General features: G+C 53.5%; 1 protein-coding gene across 2 annotated transcripts; it reads left to right on the forward strand.

Annotated features, from left to right (window-relative positions):
• The first annotated feature begins 482 nt into the window (after positions 1–482).
• On the forward strand, positions 483–16370 carry GPR156 (G protein-coupled receptor 156). Of its 2 annotated transcripts, none has more exons than XM_014957119.1 (10): positions 483–619; positions 737–882; positions 3410–3546; positions 5684–5819; positions 6397–6507; positions 8012–8137; positions 8600–8695; positions 11514–11750; positions 13570–13728; positions 14316–16370. In XM_014957119.1, the coding sequence occupies exons 2-10, from the start codon at positions 778–780 to the stop codon at positions 15498–15500; spliced, it is 2292 nt and encodes a 763-aa protein (XP_014812605.1). In that variant the 5' UTR covers positions 483–619; positions 737–777; the 3' UTR covers positions 15501–16370. The 2 variants fall into 2 exon arrangements, with proteins under 2 accessions (XP_014812605.1, XP_014812604.1); XM_014957118.1 differs by having other exon boundaries at positions 740–882.
• Positions 16371–19866: the final 3496 nt, after the last annotated feature.

Here is a 19866-nt window from a genome sequence, read left to right on the forward strand (position 1 = left end):
GTGAGGAGCGAATGGAGAGTGAGCTATTGCGCTTCCTCCCCAGCTGCTAACGACGGGAGGCTTGTTTATGGTCGTGCGCTGGAAGCTAATTAAAACCGGTGACAATAGTAATTGGGTAAGGATGCTTGAGGATAAGTATGACCTCATGTCTAAAATGGTAATGAGGCCTATTAAAATCCCCACCAAAAAGAGAAATGAAAGAGGGAACAGAGGCAAAGGTGGCGCGAGGGGGAGCGGGCGCAGGCGGGGACGGTACCTGGCAGCCGGCGCACAGGGAGGGACAGGTAGCACAGAGGTGCCAGGCTTTCAGATCTCCTTTTTAAATTACACTGGTGTGGGAAAATGTGTTGGCAGAGGAAAGTTGTGGCGAGCTCAGGGTGCCATGCTCCAGCTCAGACCGGCAGGGCACTGGCTTTCAGCTCCACAACTGGGGTGTAGGGGCCAGGGGCCACCCTGACCTCGGCATATGTTGGTTTGCAGGGTGGCATAGCAGGGCTCGGGATGCCACCGCGCTCCACAGGGACCCACGGCCTGCGCTGACTCCCCTGGCCGCAGAGGACACCCTGAGGGACGCCGGGAGGTGGGCGCTCCCCATCCTGGCTCTGGATGTGCACTTTGGGTAAGCTAAGCCTTTGGGCTGCCAGACCCCTTCCCTACACCCTACCAACAGGGAGGAGATCCGGCGCTTGCCAAGGGCTTCTTCTCGCTGGATGAAGCCTGACCCTCATCCTTCCAGCAGGGGTGGAGGCACGGCTGGATGACGGCTGAGGATGTGCTATGGAGCCGGGATTCAACTGCTCTGAGCTCTGTGATGGCAGCTCCAGCTTTGGCAGCCAGGTGCAGCAGCAGCGGGCGCTGCAGGAGCTCTGCACCGTCACGGTGGTACGTACCGGGGTCAAGGAGCGGGGCTGGGGCAGGAGGTTTGCTTTGCAGAAGTGGATTTGGGGGTGGGAGGGATGGAGAAGGGAGCAAAAGGATGCACCCAGCCCAGCTGTCACCTCCTGGGGTGGCCTCCAAGACAAGCCCTGCCTAGATGACACTCAGCAGTTAGGCAGAAGATGAGGGAGCAGCCACGATGGCCAAGTCGTGTCAAGCAGCCCGCCTGTGTGTCACCCAGCATGACAGCCACTTAGGAGTGGCCTAGGATGGCCTCCTCTGCCCTTGACCTTTCCCATCCCCTGGAACTTCAAAGTGCTTTTCAAATATGAATAGAGGAGGATTTAATTAAAAGTCATCATCTATAATAAATGGTACCTCCTCCCCCTGCCCCTGCTAAGCCATCAGAAATGACACCAGGATGCCTGTAGCTGCAGTTGGCTCCACGTGAGGCTGCTGGATGGACCAGCGAGGCTTGGCCTGCTCAGCTCTCCACCACGTCCTGCACGACCACAGGCCTTTAATTAGAAGACCATAAGCTGCTTGGCTCCTCTGGCTCTGGCAGCTGCCTTACAATTAATATTCCCCCTGCTAGGGCCAGGATTTACGCCGCCCAGCAGCAAACGGAGCGCTCCATCAACTTCAAGTAGCATCAACGTCCAGGGAAACAGCGGTCCAGGTCGGGGTTGGGGGGGTGTTTGTTGGGAAAGGAAAGGTGGAAACCACAGGGGTGTTTCTGGTCCCTGGGTGGTTGCCGGGAAGAGGGGTGGAAAGATACTGCTGGTGGATGCAGCTGGAGTGAAGCGTGGGAGCCCTGGGATGCGGAGTCTGCCCTGCTCACCTTATTGGCAAAAGGCCAGGCATCACCCTCAGGTTCATCTAGGCAGGCTGCAGAAATATGATCGTGTTGCAGCCTCCTACCAGCACTGAGCAGCTCCGTCAGCCCCTCTGAGCTCCAGGGAGATGGGAAGATGGCCCTGATCTGTGCCGAACTACAGGTTGTTTTTTTTTTAACACAGCGAGTCCTGGTGTAAGGGGTGGAGGGACTGACCTGGCTGACCATCTCCACCGCCTGGCGGAGAGCTAAAAGACCCACCAGAGGATGGGGAGAGGGAATAGGAGGTGGGGAGCAGTTTGAAGGAGGGAGATGCATATCTCCCCAGGGATGCTGTCCACGCTGCGGCACAACGGGGCCGAGCTGTGCGTGCAGCTGTATCCCAACCTGATGTGGCAGCATTGTCTCCTGGGTTTGCCTTACCCAGCAGCCCTGCGACCAGCCTGGTACCAGCTGCCAGGAGCCCATGGATTAGCCGTGCTTGCGTGGCGGTGTCACATTTTTCTTCCAAGAATTATGTGTTGGCTTTAATTTCACCAGGCTGTGCCTTGTTTTTGTTCACCCAGAGGAGATGGAGCCTTAGCTGGGGAAAGGGAAATAAGGCATCAGCTCAAAACGACTGCCTTGGTTCTCCCTGTAGATTTATTTGTAGCAACGCTGGAAGCAGAAAAAGCTCAGCTCTTGAAGGAAGAATTTCTAGTTTGGGGCAGTGGCAGCTGTTGGGAAAATAGCCTTCTGCTGCAGAATTGCTTGCAGGTGAACTGGAATACCTGAAAAAAGACTTTGTTAAAAACCAAAAAAATTATCAGTAACATGCACGCATGGTGTGTGTGAACAAACCCCCACATACACACCCTGGTAAAAATGCTGGAGTATTTTAGAGGTGTAGCAGAAATAGGTTTCTTGTTTCATGTAGGATTGTTTTATCCATCCTATGTTAATAGGGAGATAGCAGAGAATTTTTTCAAATGGAGATTTAAAACCATAAGGTCACTTGTGTGCAAGGAGAGAGGTGCCTCCATCATACTCACTTTGGGAGTGTCCCTCAAAAGCCAGTTCTCAGCTGATGTCTACCCAGGACCAAGCTACTTTCCAGCCAGCTGGGAGACGGGTGGAGCCCAGCTCGGTGTGTCGCTGCGTAATGATTCTGAAAAACGCTGTCCCACTCCCTTTTATGTGTTTTCTGCGCCAACTGGCAGCTCTGATGCTGGCTCCCAGTCACGTCAGCTGCCTGGTTGGTTATCTGCTGCATGTAGGGGCAAGGGTGGGAACAGCGAGACAAGGATGCCCTACCTGACTTTCCAAAGAAGCATGCTACAAACTGGGGTACCACCAGTTTGTTCTCCAGAGGTTTATTTCCAGAGAAGGACAGTGGGGAACCGTCACCCATTTCCCCCTCTCCCACAATCAGGGCTGACTGAGGTTTGTGAGTCACTTGTACAGCTTTGTTTGGCTAGTTGGCTGTAAGAAGAGGGCTCCTGCACTGCCCTCTCTTCCTGTGCACTCAGCAAGTGGCAGAGTATGTGTCCTGTCTACACACGTCTCCTTAGCCCAGCCCCTGGTCTTGGTCTAGTGCCAGGGTGTCTGCTTATGAGGATGGGTTTGAGAGATGTGGCTTTGAGTCCCTTCTGGCTGAGCAGGAGGACCCATCCATGCCAGCAGCATCCTCTTCCTTCTTATCCCTTTTGTCTCCCCCAGACATCTTCTGACCGCAGTGGGAAGAGCTCCCCATCCTTCTCTGCTGCTCTCCTGGGAGTTGTGTGGACGTTCCTGACCGGAGGAGTCCTGCTAACGCTCTTCTTTCTTGTCTTCACAATTCGCTTTAGGAAAAACAGGTAAGGGCTTCCCTCTTCTGCCTGTGAGAGTTCTGCAGAGCTGGGGCAGCAGAGTCAGGCTTCTTCAGGGCTAGACTCTGAGCTGGTGGCCAGCTAGGCATCGGGGAGGGTAAAGCCTGAAGGAGCAGCATGGGGCATGCAAGGGCAGTGCCAGGAATATTGCAGCTTTCTCCATCACACCCAGTGTTGATCACAGTCCTGCTTGGACTGTGCCCTTCCTCCACAAGTCAGGGAGCTGTGAACAAGACAGAGCATGGATGCCCTCCGGCGTAGCACAGGCAGCAGTGCATGGTCTCATCCTGAAGGTCCTGGTCAATAAAACCATTAACTGGAGTGAGCAGAAAGTGTGTTGGTCTCCTTCTCCACTCCACAGTCTTGAGAGCATCACTTTGAGCAGCATAGCTCCATGAGCAAAGCCATCATGCTTCCCACAGTATGCACATATCCTTCTTGCTGTTGGGCCACTCGTAGCTTGAAGATATTGCTAACCTCTTTTGATCTTGGTGGTTGTCTGTATTGGTGGGGAACATGATCTCCATTGGAGAGAGAAGCTGGTGGTGAAGTGCAGGCTTTCCTTGGTGCTGTTCAGTTTGCACAAAGGATGTTCCTGCTGCCTTGAATGCAGCATAAATCAAGCAGTAGGCTCAGTGATTCCTCATAGCTCAACCTGCCTCAGTCAGCTCTTAGCCTTCCTCACCAATTCTGGATGTCTCACCTGCCTCCTTGCCACCTTCTCCTCAGCTTTATTGGTCCCTTGGTCCCTCAATGGTTCTCCCCACCTCCAGAGGTACATCCCTCTCCCAAATTCCACCTGCCAATGCCTGGTTGTGTGAAGGAACATAACCCTTCTTATGACCACCATGCAGTCAGAAGGGTCTCCTGCTCGTAAGGGTTTATCATGAGCCCTATGTGTGCTGCGGGGCAGTAGCTGCATGCCCTGCATCCTGGTCTCAAGCACTTGATTTCCTGAAGCAGAGTGGTGCTGAGTTCAGTGGCCACCTTAATTGATTACCAAATTATTTAGGCCCCTGAAGATGTTCTCAGAGTAAGCTGTAATGAACGGGCATTATTTATTTGCGCTGCAGCAAATAAATACCCGTCTCTCTACTGAACCTGGGAGGGCAAAGGAGACCTTTTTCAGCCCACAGCTGAGAGGGTGAGCTGATGACTATCTTTCCCCAGGGGCTGAGGCATGGCGAGGAAGGCGGGGAGGGAGAGAGCCAGGATGGAGCCCAAGGGTAGAGAAACGCAATGACTTAGCAGCTGGTGGAAGGGACGGAGCTTGGTGGGGGGATGGCAGGAGCTACAGCTTTCTCTTGATGGGCTTGCTGGAGAAGGGTGACAGGTCGGGAGAGATCGGTGGGTTGATTCTTCCCTCCCTGAGTACAGTTACAGGGTTATGAGTGATGGGGTGGAATTACAGAGGGGGAGCCGTAACCTGAGCACTGCTGGCAGCTTCCTGAAGTCCAGGCTATGCTGAAGGTGGAACTATCTCCTCAAAGGAAGGAGGAAAGGGAAGAGGCTGTTCCTGGAGGCGTTTGTAGCTGCTGTACCCAAAGCTTACTGCTGCATTAATGAGGTTTTCCACTCTGTCCCTTTACGATATGGGGCTGTGTGGCCACGGCATGTGCTGGCACCACTGGAGCAGTTTTGCATGCCTGACATGGGCACTGGTCGCAGAGAGACCCAGCTGTGGTAACCCTGTCTGCTTTGCTGCTAAAGCCCCACGGCTTGCCACAGTTTTGTCCATAAAGACGCTGCCTGACATGGACTCAGAGATGCTTCTTTGTCTGCAGACACACGCAGCGGGTAGAGGTGCTGCAGGGCAAGCCTGGTACTCGTCTGTTTTGGGAAGAAGGATCTTGCTGCCCCATAGGAGTGTCGGGGTAGGGCAGAATGAGTACTTTAAGGACAGTGAAGCACTCCAGCAATACAGCAGGGGGGATGGGGTATGCACCATGAAGCAATGGCTGAGGTTTTGGAGGAGCCGTGAACAGCAGGGGCTTGGGGGGACGACAGGGCAGTGTCTCAGCATCCCTTATGGCCATCATTGTTCCTGTAAGGGGACCTTGTCCCCATGCTGCCAGGTCATGACTCTCAGTAACTGTCACCACCTTCCCTGCTTTGTTTCCTGGAGGATCGTGAAGATGTCCAGCCCCAATCTGAACATTGTGACCCTGCTGGGTAGCGGCTTGACTTACACTAGTGCTTACCTCTTTGGGATTCAGGAGCAGAGCCTGCCCTCCGGAGACTCGGTAGAAAAGCTTATTCAGGTGAGCTGAGATGGGGGGTGTTTGCTGGGACAGGTGCCTACGCACGCAGAGGTGGGCATGTATAAGCATGCAGAGGTGTTGTGAGGCTGCAGGGGAGCCTTCTGGCTGCAAAGCAAAGCAAATCATCATCAACACCCTGACCTGTGTGATGAACCCTCGTGTCCTGACCTGGGGCAGGGCACTGGGCATGGACCCGGGTGGGGGAGTGGAAGGTGGGAGACAGCACACCCTGCCGTCCTGCTCAGCCGCCGGGCTGGGAATAATTAACAGAGGTGCCAGCGAGTGATTTATTGGTGCCAAGCCCCTCTGTCACCCTGCTGCCCGCAAGCTGCCTGGCTCTCCCTGCCCGCTCCTCGGATGAGAGCCTCGGGGGGATGAGAAGGGAAAGGCAGGCAGCAGGCAGCCCTGCAGAGGAATATGCACCTTTTAATTTATTTTGCCCTGCAGTCAGCTGTCCGATATCTGATAATGACTCTGCAGAAGCCAGAAGACCACATCCCTGGGTGGGAGGGCGTGGGGTGTCCCTGTGAGCCCCACGGCTGCCCCTTCAGCCCCCTTGCTCTTTCCCCCCCGGCAGGTGCGGCTCTGCCTGCTGTGCGTGGGGACCTCCCTGGTCTTCGGCCCTGTCCTGGGGAAAAGCTGGCGGCTCTACAAGGTGTTCACCCAGAGGGTGCCAGACAAGCGGGTGGTAAGTGAAGTGTAGCCACAGGGCAAGGGGTAATGGTTTTAAATTGGAAGGGGGGAGATTTAGATGAGAGATCAGGAAGAAATTCTTTACTCTGAGGATGGTGAGACACTGGAACAGGTTGTCCAGGGAAGCTGTGGATGCCCCATCCCTGGAGGTGTTCAAGGCCAGGCTGGATGGGGCTTTGAGCAACCTGCTCTAGTGGAGGTGTCCCTGCCCATGGCAGGGGGGTTGGAACTCGATGATCTCTGAAGTCCCTTCCAACTCTAACCATTCTGTGATTGTGTGATTCTGTAAGTACACAGCACCTGGGGCAGGGGGGATGATGACAAACTCCCCAAGGTGGGTGAACACCAGCAAGTCCCAAACCAGTGTGGGATGGCAGATAAAACCACAGGTCTGGTTTCACACCTAGCCGGGCATGGGTTCCTCATTTATTTCTGCACAATGAGGCAGGAGTTTTTCCACTCTACAGGCAACCAGGTTCCCTGCCAGGCTGCCTGTTCCCCAGTGGATTCCCAGCCCCATCACCAAGCAAGGTCTTGTTCTCATTTTACGCTGGCCTCATGCCTTCATTACACTGTGTGCTGGTGTGTCTGTTCAGGTCTGGGATGATTTGTTTTGCAGGATGAAAATAAACCAGGTATCCCAAAGAGTGTCTGATGTAGGGCCGCCCTCAGATGCATCTTGAAGGGGAGGGGAGGGAACTCCTCTGCAGCACTGAAGGGAGGAGATAGAGCAGCTGGGAGGAAAATGGAAGCCCCCTGTAGAAATTTCTGCATGTAAGGCTGCACTTCCAGCTTTCAGCAGCCACTTTACAAAAGTGAAAAAAGTAGGTCTCAGAGGAAAGGTGAGAGACGAGATGGTTTGTAGAGGAACCGGGTACCAGCAAGGACTCCCATTCCTGGTGCATCAGGGTCTGGGTTAAATTTGCAAAATGATAGTCCTGCCAGCTTTTTTTTTTTTTTTTTTTTTTCCCAGTTTTTTCTCCCCAGATACCTTTCCCAGCAGTTCACACCCCACCCCTCTCAGCACGTACCGCCCCTTGGGAATTTCTGCCTCTTCCCTTCAGAAACAGGGCTCGCTTTCCAACAGGTAAGACGGACGGGGCCCAGCTCTGCGGCTGAGGCAGAGGGTGGCCCAGGGAGCGGAGGGGAAGGGGCGGCTTGGCCCGGAGGGGCCCGCCAGCTTTTTTTTTTTTTTTTTTTTTCCCAGTCTTTTTGTTTCTGCTTGTGATATAGGGACGATAGTCTTGGAAGAGCTGTTTTCTGTTATAGCATTTACCAGCTAGCCACACCATCAGGGAGGCTTTATACAAGCCTGATTAGGTCTCCTAGAGTTTGGGAGCTGGAGACAGATGTCTGTGGCCAACTCTGATGGAGGTGAGCCATGGGAAGTATTAGGATGGACATGTCACTTGGAAGCAACAACCAGAAAGAGACCCAAGGGGATGAAGGTTATTGGCGTCCATTTTCCCCCCATGGTAACACTTCTTATGTGTTTGCAGATTATCAAAGACCTCCAGTTGCTGGCGATGGTGGCAGCGTTGGTGCTGGCAGACACTGTGTTGCTCTTGACGTGGGTATTCTCTGATCCAGTCCAGTGTTTCCGAAGCCTCAGCATCTCACTGCGGGTAAAGGGATGAGGAGGGGCGGTGGAGGGTTGCACCATGTCCTGTCTGATCTCTGTGGACAAAGTTGGTGGGTGGTCAGGCATTTGGAGGTGCTGTTTAAAAAAAAAATAAATAGAAAAACAAGACGAAAAGCCTTCTGAGTGCTCTGGGTTGGTTTTATGTCTGGTCTATTACAGAGATGACAGTTTGCTGCAAAATTTCCAGGTCTGTGCAGGTCACCTGGGTGACACAGGAGAGGTGCATAGCATCACAGATGCTTTAGAGAAAGGTTTAGCTGGCAGCAGAGTGCCAACATCTTCCTTGCTTTAACTCTCCGCCCGTGGCAGCACCAGCATTGGCCTTTCCTTTTAGGAATTTACAGAGGAGACCTGCTCAAATGCTTACAGCTGCCTGCCCATCGGTCTGTGCTTGCTCGTAGGCCAGGGCAGCAGTCTTCACTTCTGCCTTCCCCTTGCCTCCTAGGCGACAGAGAAAGGCATGACCTGCTCAGTGAGCCGAGTGCAGTCCTGCGCATCTCTTTATTCCGAGCTTTGGCTCGTTCTCATTTTAGGGTTTAAGGTACGTAACCTCTTTACTGATTCTTGCATTGTATCTCACCTCCTCCGAGTCTCACAGCCTAAACTGTTCAGCAGCATTCGTAGTTTTGCTGCCCTCCCAAGCTATATGCCTCTTGCAGATTCCGGCTACTCCTGTTCATCTTGAAAACTCTCCCTTCTCCAGTCCTGCCCATCTTGATCTTTTCTTGCATTCCCTTGTAAAAGCCCTGTTAGCCACTCTTTGTCTGCCTCACCATCTCTTTTACATACACCGTGCACACACTGTCTCTCCAGTTCTCTCCCTCCAACCCCCCACACCTTGTCTATCTCCTTTCTTAAAACTTGTGTCTTACTGCTTTCTGAAGCACACTTTTTCCATAAAGCCTCAGATGGCCATCCACCAAAGTGAGGGACTAGATGGCTCAGCCTCCGAGCCCTCTGACTCCAAATCAAGGAGGTGCTGATGACAAGTGCTTGGTGCCTACCTTTACAGGATGTGTATCAGCTTAATTATACCACTGAGGTACACTTTCACTGGTGTAGCTTTGCACGTGGCCATTCTTATTCCAGAAGAGTTAGTTATACTGATGTAACTATGTAGGTATAATTATCGCTGTAATTATCTGTGGTCTCATGTGTCTCTGGGTTGGCAGAAGCTGGACGCATTTCAGAAAGCTGATGTTGATGAAGCTTGTGAGATCACAGCCTTTCTTTGGGAATGGCTCCATCTCTGCCTGCAGTACAGGCAGTTCCTTTCTGAGTCACTGTAATATAATACCCGCTGACCATCTACCCAAAATCATAGGGAAAAAGAGCAGAAAGAGACCTCATAACACAGCCAAGTTCTTCTTTATTTTAAAGACATTTGTGTAGCCTGGCCTTAAAAGTCCTCTGGTGCTAGGACTTGCAGGCGTTCCCTGGGCTTTCAGTGCTGTGTCTCCATTTCTAATTTTGCCCACAGTTTGTGTTAGGGTTTAGACAGGTAATGCTTTTGCCTACAGCTCCTACAAACAGCTTTTCGGAATAAAACATCCCCATCACATGTCCCAGGTACTCCTCGTTAACGTTGTGTTGAACCTGACCCTGATTCTATCTGCCTAATGAGGGTCATGAAGGTCTTTCTTTAGTGGTTTCTCTGGAGCTAATCTGGATTTACACTAATGTGAGAGTAGGCTCTATCTCTGCGTGTACATAGCACTTCTTATCTTCCACGGCATTAATGTGCTCAGCCCTTTATGAAGCCGCTCAGTGTATTATCCTGGTTTTACTGGCACAGAGCAATGAACAGAGATGACTTGCCAAGGGCATGCCTGGAATTAGGAGCAAAGTCCTCTGCTCAAGATTAAAACAAACAAACAAACACAAAAAAAACCCTGAGTCCTGTGCTTACTGAAAGTCTTAGTTTACTAGACAGTAGTCCTGTTGTCTGTCTGTCCCAGATAGACTATATGATTTAAATGGGACTTTGGTGCTGTGGTTTTTTCTTGCTCAGGGACTAGGAGTTGGCTTGCCTTCAGGCTGTGCATTTGAAGGTGCCCCGTGGTGAAAGTGGTTATGATCCAGTGCAGATCTTATGAAACGGGGTCGGTCATCAGCCTAGTTCCCAATGAGGCAGGTCTCACTGTTACAACTGCCCCTGGATAATTTGTGGTGCTTTGAAGTTGGGAGTCTCTCCAAGACTATGGACATGAAGCTCTCTTGCCTGTGTAAGTGTCCCTCCAGATGAGGGCCTGGCAGTGGCTGTCATGGTCATCCAGCAGCCACAGCACAGAGAGGTCTAGAAGGGTCTGTAGAACACCTGCACCACAGGTCACAAAGTACTTCTTGATGCTTAAAAGACAATTTAATGCCTCTTGGTAAAAGGCTGACAGTAGCACTTACTGAGTAGCACAGGAATAATGTAGGATTTGTGTTCCCTGTATTCTGGGTCCTTGCAGGAGCAGGGATTTTGTTAGATGGTATTTCCAAAAGATCCTGAGGGCAGACCATGTCCTGCGCTACAAGAGGAGGGCAAAAAATACTCATTGTTTCCTGCCAGTGTGCCCTGAGGAAGGAGGGGTTCAGCCTGCAGGGTAGTTTAATCCTGAGCCCACTAGAAAGATGCACACGTGGGACACTTGAGGGGCAGTGCGGTGAAGAAACCTGCTCTGAAACAACTGACCTGCTGTGGGAGAGGAGAGCCTCATACAGAGCACTTCTGAAGCCCCTCTCACCACTGCTAGAGTCAGGCAGGAAATGGCGAAGGAAAGGGAGAAGAATTGCACCTGGTAGTTTCCTGGACTTCTATTTAAAGAGGCACCAACTACATCCTCTTCCCTCCAGTCTAAGCCTCCACTTCTTCTGCCTTCCTTTTTCCTTCTGAATGTTCTTCTGAATCTCCTTCCTGCTCCTTCAGACGTATGTCCTTGCTCTTTGATGGCACCCCACCTCTGCATCCCTGCAGGGGCTTCCGTCTCTTGTCTGTTCATCTTTGCTGCTCCTGCTCCAGGCTGCCCAAGGGGAGTCTTTCACGTCTTGCCAGCCATGCCCTGCTCTGTGGCATCGCCTGCCAACCTGACCCACAGCTCCTCGCACCCCTCTATCGGGACCCCCAGGGCCCACCACCACCTCCCACTCGTGTCCTCCCTCCCCAGCCCCACTTCTGACCTGCGGCAGCGTGCTGGGCGTTTGCTGCAGTGTCACCACCACGCTCTGAAGGTCTGCATTATAGATCAAAGAGCATTAATTAGGATTGCGCTGAGTGTATCTGAGCTCACCGGGCTTGGTACGAGGTGGGGGTTGACACCATCAGGCTGTAATTTTCCACACTCTGGAAACCTCTTTTTTTTTTCTGCTTCCAGAGTATCCTCCTGCTGTACGGGACCTACTTGGCTGGTCTGACCGACAACATCAGCTCCCCACCAGTCAACCAGTCCTTGACGCTCATCGTTGGGGTCAACCTCGTTTTCCTGGCTGCTGGCACTGTCTGCTTAGTTCACCGTTTCTTCCGCGCTTGGCACAACTTGCTGTTTGGTTTTACCTCTGGAGGCATCTTCGTGTGTACGACCACGATCAACTGCTTCATCTTTGTCCCACAGGTATGCTGCCACCTTTGTCTCACCACCTGGATGGAAATGGGCACATTTTTGGAGTTTAACAACTCTAGCCATATGGGCCAAAGCACCTGTTTTCCTGCTTCTTTCCCCAAGTGTTTGGGCTCAGCTGCACAGCTCATCCTCCAAGGCCCAATGGCTCTGCTTCCCCAAGCAAGGTCCCCGAGTCTCTAAGGAGAGCTGCTGCTCAGAAACCCTCCTGCAAGAGTGTGCTGTGGGTGGCAGCCATGCAGGGGGCACACTTGAAGGCAAGGTGGCTGCTGCCCTCCTCCTCTTTCACGAGTATGGGTCCTTCATGCGGTTGTCCTCTCCTCATACCGCACGTGCCTGCTCCCACAGAGCTTTTCTGCCCACAGCAGGGATGGAGGTGGGCTCCAGCAATCCACATGGCCTCGTCAGGCTCGGAGGTTTCACATCTACCGGTGATCCCCAGGGGAGGTTATCCTCTTCTGCACTCTTGGAAGAGGAAGCTGGGCTTTGCTGCAGGCGAGAGGGAGGACGTGGAGATATTTAGAGGAAGCCTTTTGTGGCAAGTCAAGGCTCTTCTGCTTCCTGTGTCCTCGAGGAGCAGCCTGGTGTGTCTGGCCACAATGTTAGTGGGAAAAATACTCCCATTGTTACGGGGAGAGGAAACAGTTGTTTACTCAGTGTTATGTTTGGAGGGATGTTTGGGCTCAAGGAAATGAGGTGAGAAAGGGAGGAAGAGGTGAAGCTGAAGAAAGAGCAGATCCGTGCAAGAGAAGGCTCGGGGGATCTCGCTAATGTGCAAAAGTGCCTAGGGGGGTGAAGTAGGGAGGGGGGAACTGGGCTCTTCTCAGTGGTGTCTGCTGACAGGATGGGGCAATGGGCACAAACTGAAACATAGGAAATTCTGTTTAAACATCACAAAAAGGCGTGGGAGTTCTGTGAAAGTTGTAAAACACTCGAGCAGGTTGCCCAGAGAGGCTGTGGATTCTCTATGCTTGGAGATATTCAAGACCCAGCTGGAGGTGGTCCTGGGCAGCCTGCTCCAGCTAACCCTGCTTGAGCAGGGCAGTTGGACTAGATGATTTCCGGAGGTCCCTTCCAACCTCAGTTGATGCAGTATAACTGCAGAGTCCCACCTCACTAGATGACAAGGCCATGGGAGCAGGATCCAAACCTCCTCTGACAAGCACCAACCCTGCTGGCGATGCTCTGCCAAGCGCGAGGTCTCTTGGAGTGAGGGCGGAGGAGGCGATGAGCTGTACTTGCACTCTGCCTGCACCATTTTTTTCTGTTGTAGCTTGGGGGCCTTGAACGTTTTATTTAACTTGGATCTTTTAATTCATCAACTTGTCTTTCCTAATGGGCTTGCTCTTCTATTGCTCATCCGAGATCGATGGGCAGCTGGAGCCAGGCTGCACGGGGCTTCCACGCAGACATGAGATGAGAAAACAGATACTGAGCGTTGCTGTTTTTCAGCTTGTCGCTGGTGATTTGGGGCTAGAGAGGCGTGCGTGACACTGCCTTTGTCTGTCACACAGCCGAGGAGCGGGGGGAAGGGGTTCTTACAGCGCGCTTAGAGGTTGCAGCGCAGGCAGACACCCACCCTCTCCGTGTTAAAAGCCGGAGCCAGGGCCAGGGTAGGGCTCAGATGGGTGGGAGGCTCCAAGCGATGCTGCTGCAGCCCCTCGCCCAGCCGCCTCTGCTCCTCTGTCACACCCTGCCTTTGTCTCCCTTTCTCCATCCCTTTGTCTCCTTGGCGCTGGGGCTGCGCCGGCCTCCCGCCGCATCGGCAGGGGCTGTGCGTGCCGCGCCGATAACGCCCTCCTCTGCTCCCCAGCTCAAGCAGTGGAAAGCCTTTGAAGAAGAAAGCCAAACTGTCAGCCACATGGCAAAGTATTTCACCAGCCCAAGCCGGAGCTGCCGCTCGGTGTACAGCGAGGAGCAGCTCTACCAGCTGATAGGGGAGAAAAACTCCATGAAGCGGCTGCTCACCGAGGTATGGGGCTCTGCAGGGCCCCCCCCGCTGGCTTCTCCCCTTCCCTTTTGTGGGCTGAAGGCTTTGCAGGGTGAGAAGCCCTTCTTTACGCTGGTGCTCCCCCTCTGGCCTCTTCCCTCTGGAGGGGAAGAGCTGCTTTGTTTTGTCACATCACTCTGCACCCCAAAGTGCCGAAATCTAGGCACGGTCCAGAGGGTTTCAAAAAAACATGGAGGGAGAAGAGCAGGAGAGCCTGGTTCCACAGCCCAGTCAAACATGGTTAATTTAGAGGGGAGATGCTCCATCTCAGAAAAGTCCCCCCCCAGCCTCCTGCTCCCTCACCCACGCTGCCTGGGCAGGAGCACCCTGGCTCGGAGAGCCACCTGCCCTTGTGCCCCCCTTCCTGTACCCACATTTAGGGGGCTTTGCAGGGCTCAAGGGGGAGGAGGTCACAGGCTCTGCTGGTCTGGCTTTGGCAGGGCTGCTGCTGCACTGCCTCGGAGCACCTCTCCACCTGGAGAGAAGGTGGCTCATTTTCCAGCAGCGCTGGCATTTTTGTACCCTCCGCCCACCCCGCGCTTGACAAAGCGTATTGTGTTTTATCGCAGAAAAACGCCGTGATTGCAAGCCTGCAGGAACAAGTGAGCAGCGCCAAGGAGAAGCTGATGAGGCTGATGTCCGCGGAGGGTGGCTGTGACCCCCCGGCACCACCGGCAGCTCCCTGCAGCCAGAGCGCGGGGTGGAGCGGGGATGTGCCGGGGGACCGCTGCCCCCCGGATCCGCAGCGGGATGGGTGGCAGCCTCCCCGCTTGTTGGGCACACCACCTATTTGCAGCCACGCTCAGGAGCTCCAGAAACACGAGACCCAGGAGCACGTGAGGCCAGGAGAGCCTGTTGGCTCTCGGGCGTTGCTTTGTGACACAGGGGACAACCTCGAACGTGGCCCGAGAGAAGCCCAGGAGGGCAGGATGCCTCCGGAGCAGCTGCTGGACCACAACATCTCAGCTGGCCTGGCCTGGGAGTCGTCCCCCAAAGTCAGCTATGTGAGCAGCGAGAAGCTGAGGGAAGTTTTGCAAGAGCTGAGCCTGGACGGCAGAGCCTACAGCCCGGCCTTGCGTGGGGGACCCCCCCGCCATGGCAGCCAGGGCCCCCAAGGCGAGCAGGGAGGAAGGTGGGAGGCCCAGGAGGGCTACCTGGGCAACCGCACACCACTCAGCCCCTATCTGGCGAGGCGGCGGCGGAGGATACCCCTGCCCACCACCTCCACCCGCTTCCCCGGCCATGTGTCCCCTCGTGTCGGCCGTGGGGTGAAGGAGGAGGGTGGCTGGGCCTGTGAGGAGTCAGCACAAGTCTCCCCAGGGAGGGAAGGGGAGATGGCTGGTGGAGGGCTCCTTCACCCATCGGCACCATCCCCTCCAGCTGTCCCTGGGGAGGCCTGCCTCCAGCGGGAGGGATGGCCAGGATGGCCGGAGTCCCAGGGTGCTTCCCTGTCCCTCTCACAGGAGCGGCGGCAGCGGCAGGGTGCCCTGAGGGGACCTGCCGAGCCCTCCCTGCGCTCTCTGTACTACTACCCAGACTCTGACTCCAGCAGCAGCAGCTCTGAGGAGATGTTTCACGGCTGCCATCGTCCCTGCTGCGAGGTCTGCTTCCAGAGCCCGCGCGGCTCCCTGGGCAGCAGCAGCACGGACACGGACACAGAGCCCAGCGAAGGCGCGGGCCACTGGACAGAGCACCACGGCGGGCTCCAGCCCGTGGTGAATTTCAAAGAAGATCTGAAACCCACCTTTGTATGACTGCGAGCACCCCTGCCCCAAAGGCAGGTGCCCCCCCCATCCCCAAAATGCTGTGTGTTTTCAGCGACGCTGAAGTCACACGTCTCTCCGAGGGATGCGTCTCCTTCTGGCATAACCTTGCCCCGCTCGGGTCATGGTGTCAGCCCCAGCCTGGCCAGCGGTGACTGTGTTTGGCTGAGAAGGGGCTGGCAGCACCCGGTGAGGTGGCAGTGGTTTTGTCCCAGCTGCTCCAGGCAGCTGCCTGCACCCCACGGATACCCGGCACGTCTGTCTGTCCCAGCGCCGGCAATGGGAAGACTCTGCGGGTGGCCCGCAAGAACCCAAATTTCATAATCTCAGAGGGTTTTCCCTGCGAGAGCTGGATGATTGGCACCAGTGGGGAGCAGCACCCTGTCTCAGAAACACGTGTGGCTTCTTGCACATAGGAGACAGACAGACAGACAGAGGACTCCTTCCCCCAAGGCTGCAGATGCTGAGCCTCCCACCAGCATCACACCTAGCTGGAGATGGGAGACAGCCGGACGCCAGGAACAGTTGCAGGCTGCTGCTCCCCTGGGGTGCTGCTCCCTGGCAAAGCACAGACCTTGGGCTGGGGTGTCAGGGGGAGACTTTCAAGGGGTTTTTTTTGGGGTAGCATCTGAGTGAGAAAATGGAGTCCAAAGGTGACATCCTCGGAGGTGTCTTTGCATTTTGTGTCTTTCAGTTGAATGGTTGTAGGTGAGACTCAGGTCAGAGCTGAAGGGAAAGGCACGCTAGAAATCATAAAAAAGGATCTGAAAACGTTTTTCTTTTCTTTTTTTTTTTTGCCTTCTTTTTTTTTCTGGGGCTTGTGCCCTTCTGTATGTCTTTGTATGGATGATGTAGTCTGGAATGAGGTTTGTTTAAATTAATATGGTCTGTTTAATTTTTATCTTAGAAATATCAAGAACAGTAAATCCGGTGTGCCTGCTTTTTGGGGGATATTTGTGAAGGCATTTCAATGCATCATTGCCTCCACGGGAGAAGTTCAGGATGCTGAGGTCTGACGCCCAGTGCATAAAAAAACCCTCTAGAGAAAAGCTTTGTTAAAAGGGCAGGTGACAGAAGAATCCCAAACCTGGTTTTGAACAATGCATGTTTGCACTGCCCTCTCTGTTACCCTTTACAGTGGTGAAATCCCTCACTGCTGTGTCCCTTCACTGGTGTCACCTTTTTTTCCCCCCATCGCCCCTGCAGTTTTCCAAGCTTGCTGAATTTCTAGGCCAAATCACCAAAACCAATGATCTTATGGGGAGCAATGTTCCCGTAGCCCCTCTTCGCTTCTGAAATGGAAACACTCCTGAGGGTAATCACAATTTTTCTTTTTTTTGGTCACATTTTGCTAACAGAAACCAGCTTCCTCTGGCTTTGATTGGGGATGCCTTACTAGGGCAAATCCGCAGTGGGGCCCAGAGACAGAGAAGCCCAGGCAAGGTGCAACTGTGGAAAGTCTCCTGCAGTCCCAGCACAGGGGAAGGCTGCTGGCACAGCCCGTGTTGGCACGGAGGGATGCTGAACAAGCCCAAGGTGGGTAGGAGCAGGGCAGGCGGGGGGTTGGGGTTTAGAAAGGCATGCCACAGCGTGCCCTTCCACAGCACCATTTCGGGCACCCCAAAAAAGCAGTTTTTATCATCTGGGTCCACCCAATGGCTCGTGTAGAGCCAGAAAGTGCTTGGGGGTTCTAATTGACAAGCGGCTGAATATGAGCCGGCAGTGTGCCCAGGTGGCCAAGAAAGCCAATGGCATCCTGGCTTGTATTAGAAATAGTGTGGCCAGCAGAAGTAGGGAGGTGATTGTCCCCCTGTACTCAGCACTGGTGAGGCCACACCTGGAGTATTGTGTCCAGTTTTGGGCACCTCAATACAAGAGAGATATCGAGGTGCTGGAGCGAGTGCAGAGGAGGGCAACAAAGCTGGTGAAGGGCCTGGAGAACAAATTGTATGAAGAGCGATTGAAAGAGCTGGGACTGTTTAGTTTGAGGAAGAGGAGGCTGAGGGGAGACCTCATCACTCTCTACAGCTAGTTGAAAGTCCTTTTGTAGAGAGGTTGGTGCTGGTCTCTTCTCACAGGTAATTAGTGATAGAACAAGAGGGAATGGCTTCAAGCTACAACAGGGTAGGTTTAAACTGAACATTAGGAAAGAGTTTTTCACAGAAAGAGTGGTCGGGCATTGGAATAGGCTGCCCAGGGAGGCACTTGAGTCACCATCCCTGGATGTGTTTAGGAGTCATTTAGATGTGGTGTTGGGGGATATGGTGTAGGGGAGAACTTTGTAGAGTAGGGTAGATGGTTGGACTCGATGATCCCGAGGGTCTTTCCAACCTAAATGATTCTATAGTTCTGTGCCCCGGGGGTGCAGGAGCACTCTGTGAGCATGCAGGGGCTGGTATTTTATTTATAACCATCCTTTATTTGCCAGGCCGGAGCGTGTTGGCGGAGCCGGGATGCCGGTGGGGAGACCCCCGGGCTGTGCAGCCCCGGGAGGGGGTCTCCGGCCACCCTTTCCCCGGGGAATGTGGGTGTTCCTGCCGGTGGAGCTCCGGTGGCTTCTTCTTCTTTGCCACTTCCCCAACTACCGGGCTGGGGAAAAAGCCGCCTGCAGTTTTGCAGCGCTCGCAGCAGGGGCTGCTGCTGCCACATCGGGTGCAGCCACAAACCTCAAGTGCCCCCCACGCAGCACATCCCACGGCATCCCCACGCCAGGATCAGGGGTGGGGTAAGGGAGGTGGCTGGGACGCTCTAGGGACCCCATTAAATATGAAACAAAGCCGCTTTTCCAAATTGAGGGCTGGTTTCTCCTCCCACCTCTAAAGCACATTTAGGGTAGCACTTTGCTCTGAGGATGGGAAATACTGCAGAGTGGTCAAAGGAAATGATCAACCATGAAGCCACCTGGAAGCAGCTGATATAAAAATTAACTTAAAATCCACTAGCGAATGCAGAAAAGTCCTCCAGAGAACTTTGAACCTATGGTTTGTTTGCAAACTCATCGCTGGAATTTGGGGCAGTTGCTTTTCTGCCTGGTGACCGACCAGTAGGCACCAAATGAAATCACATATCATGTGAATGCACCTACTAAGAAGGCCAATAGCATCCTGGCTTGTATCAGAAATAGTGTGGCCAGCAGGACTAGGGATGGGATTGAACCCTGCGCTCGGCACTGGTGAGGCCTCACCTCGAGTACTGTGTCCAGTTTTGGGCCCCTCACCACAAGAAAGACATTGAGGTGCTGGAGCGGGTCCAGAGAAGAGCAACAAAGCTGGTGAGGGGCCTCTAGCACAAGTCTTATGAGGAGAGGCTGAGGGAACTGGGGTTGTTCAGCCTGGAGGCTGAGGGGAGACCTTGTTGCTCTCTACAAGTACCTGAAAGGAGGTTGTAGGGAGGTGGGGAGGTCTGTCTCTTCTGCCAAGTAACAAGTTATAGGAAGAGAGCAAATGGCCTCAAGTTGCACCAGGGGAGGTTTTAGAGTGGATATGAGGAAGAATTTCTTCTCTGAAAGGGTTGTCAAGCATTGGAACAGGTGCCCAGGGAAGTGGTTGAGTGGCCATCCCTGGAGGTATTTAAAGGATGATATGTAGTAGATATGGCATTTAGGCACATGGTTTAATGGTGGACTTGGCAGTGGTAGGTTTATGGTTGACCCTGATGATCTTAAGGGTCTTTTCCAACCTAAATGAGTCTATTATTCTACTGTCTATACACACAGAAGGCTGATGCAGTTCATATGTGCATGTGCACACATGAAAACTCACTGGGGCTTTTGGTGACTTCCAAATCTGGCTTCCCTCTGTATCTAGCAAGGAACACACATTTGATTCAGGCGGGGAAGAGTCAAAGCACCATGTGATGTATTGGGCTGCCTGCACGAGAGGAAAGGACAGAGTGAGGTGGTGGGCTGCCTTTCATTGCCGTTACAATTATGGGATATTTGCATCAGGCTTTGCACAGGCATGCAGAGGAGCACTTCACGCTGCTTAACTTCAGGCACATGGCTTAGGCACTAATTTTGGCATTTGGTTTCCTCCCAGCGCTTCGTTCAGTCTTTGGAGCAGCTTGTCTTTCCCTATTAAGCAATTCAGAGCATCTTAATTAGGGCCTTGCCCTGATTCCAAGGTTTCTGAGCAGCTGTAGAGGCAGTGGTGCATGTTCTGTGAAGGCGGAGAGGTAGACGGGGAGAGCTGAGAAGGCGGCTTGTGGCAGCAGGACTGGAACTGCCCTGATTTATAGCTATTTTTCTTGCCACTGATGATGGATGTAGCCCAAGGAGAGCCGTCTCTCACCCAAGGGACCTGTAGTATCAATGTCCCATGTGAGCAATTCCGTCTCCAATGTATCCGCTGTCTAAATC

This window comes from Calidris pugnax, unplaced genomic scaffold (assembly GCF_001431845.1).
Source record: "Calidris pugnax isolate Ruff unplaced genomic scaffold, ASM143184v1 scaffold225, whole genome shotgun sequence".
NCBI classification, from domain to species: domain Eukaryota; kingdom Metazoa; phylum Chordata; class Aves; order Charadriiformes; family Scolopacidae; genus Calidris; species Calidris pugnax.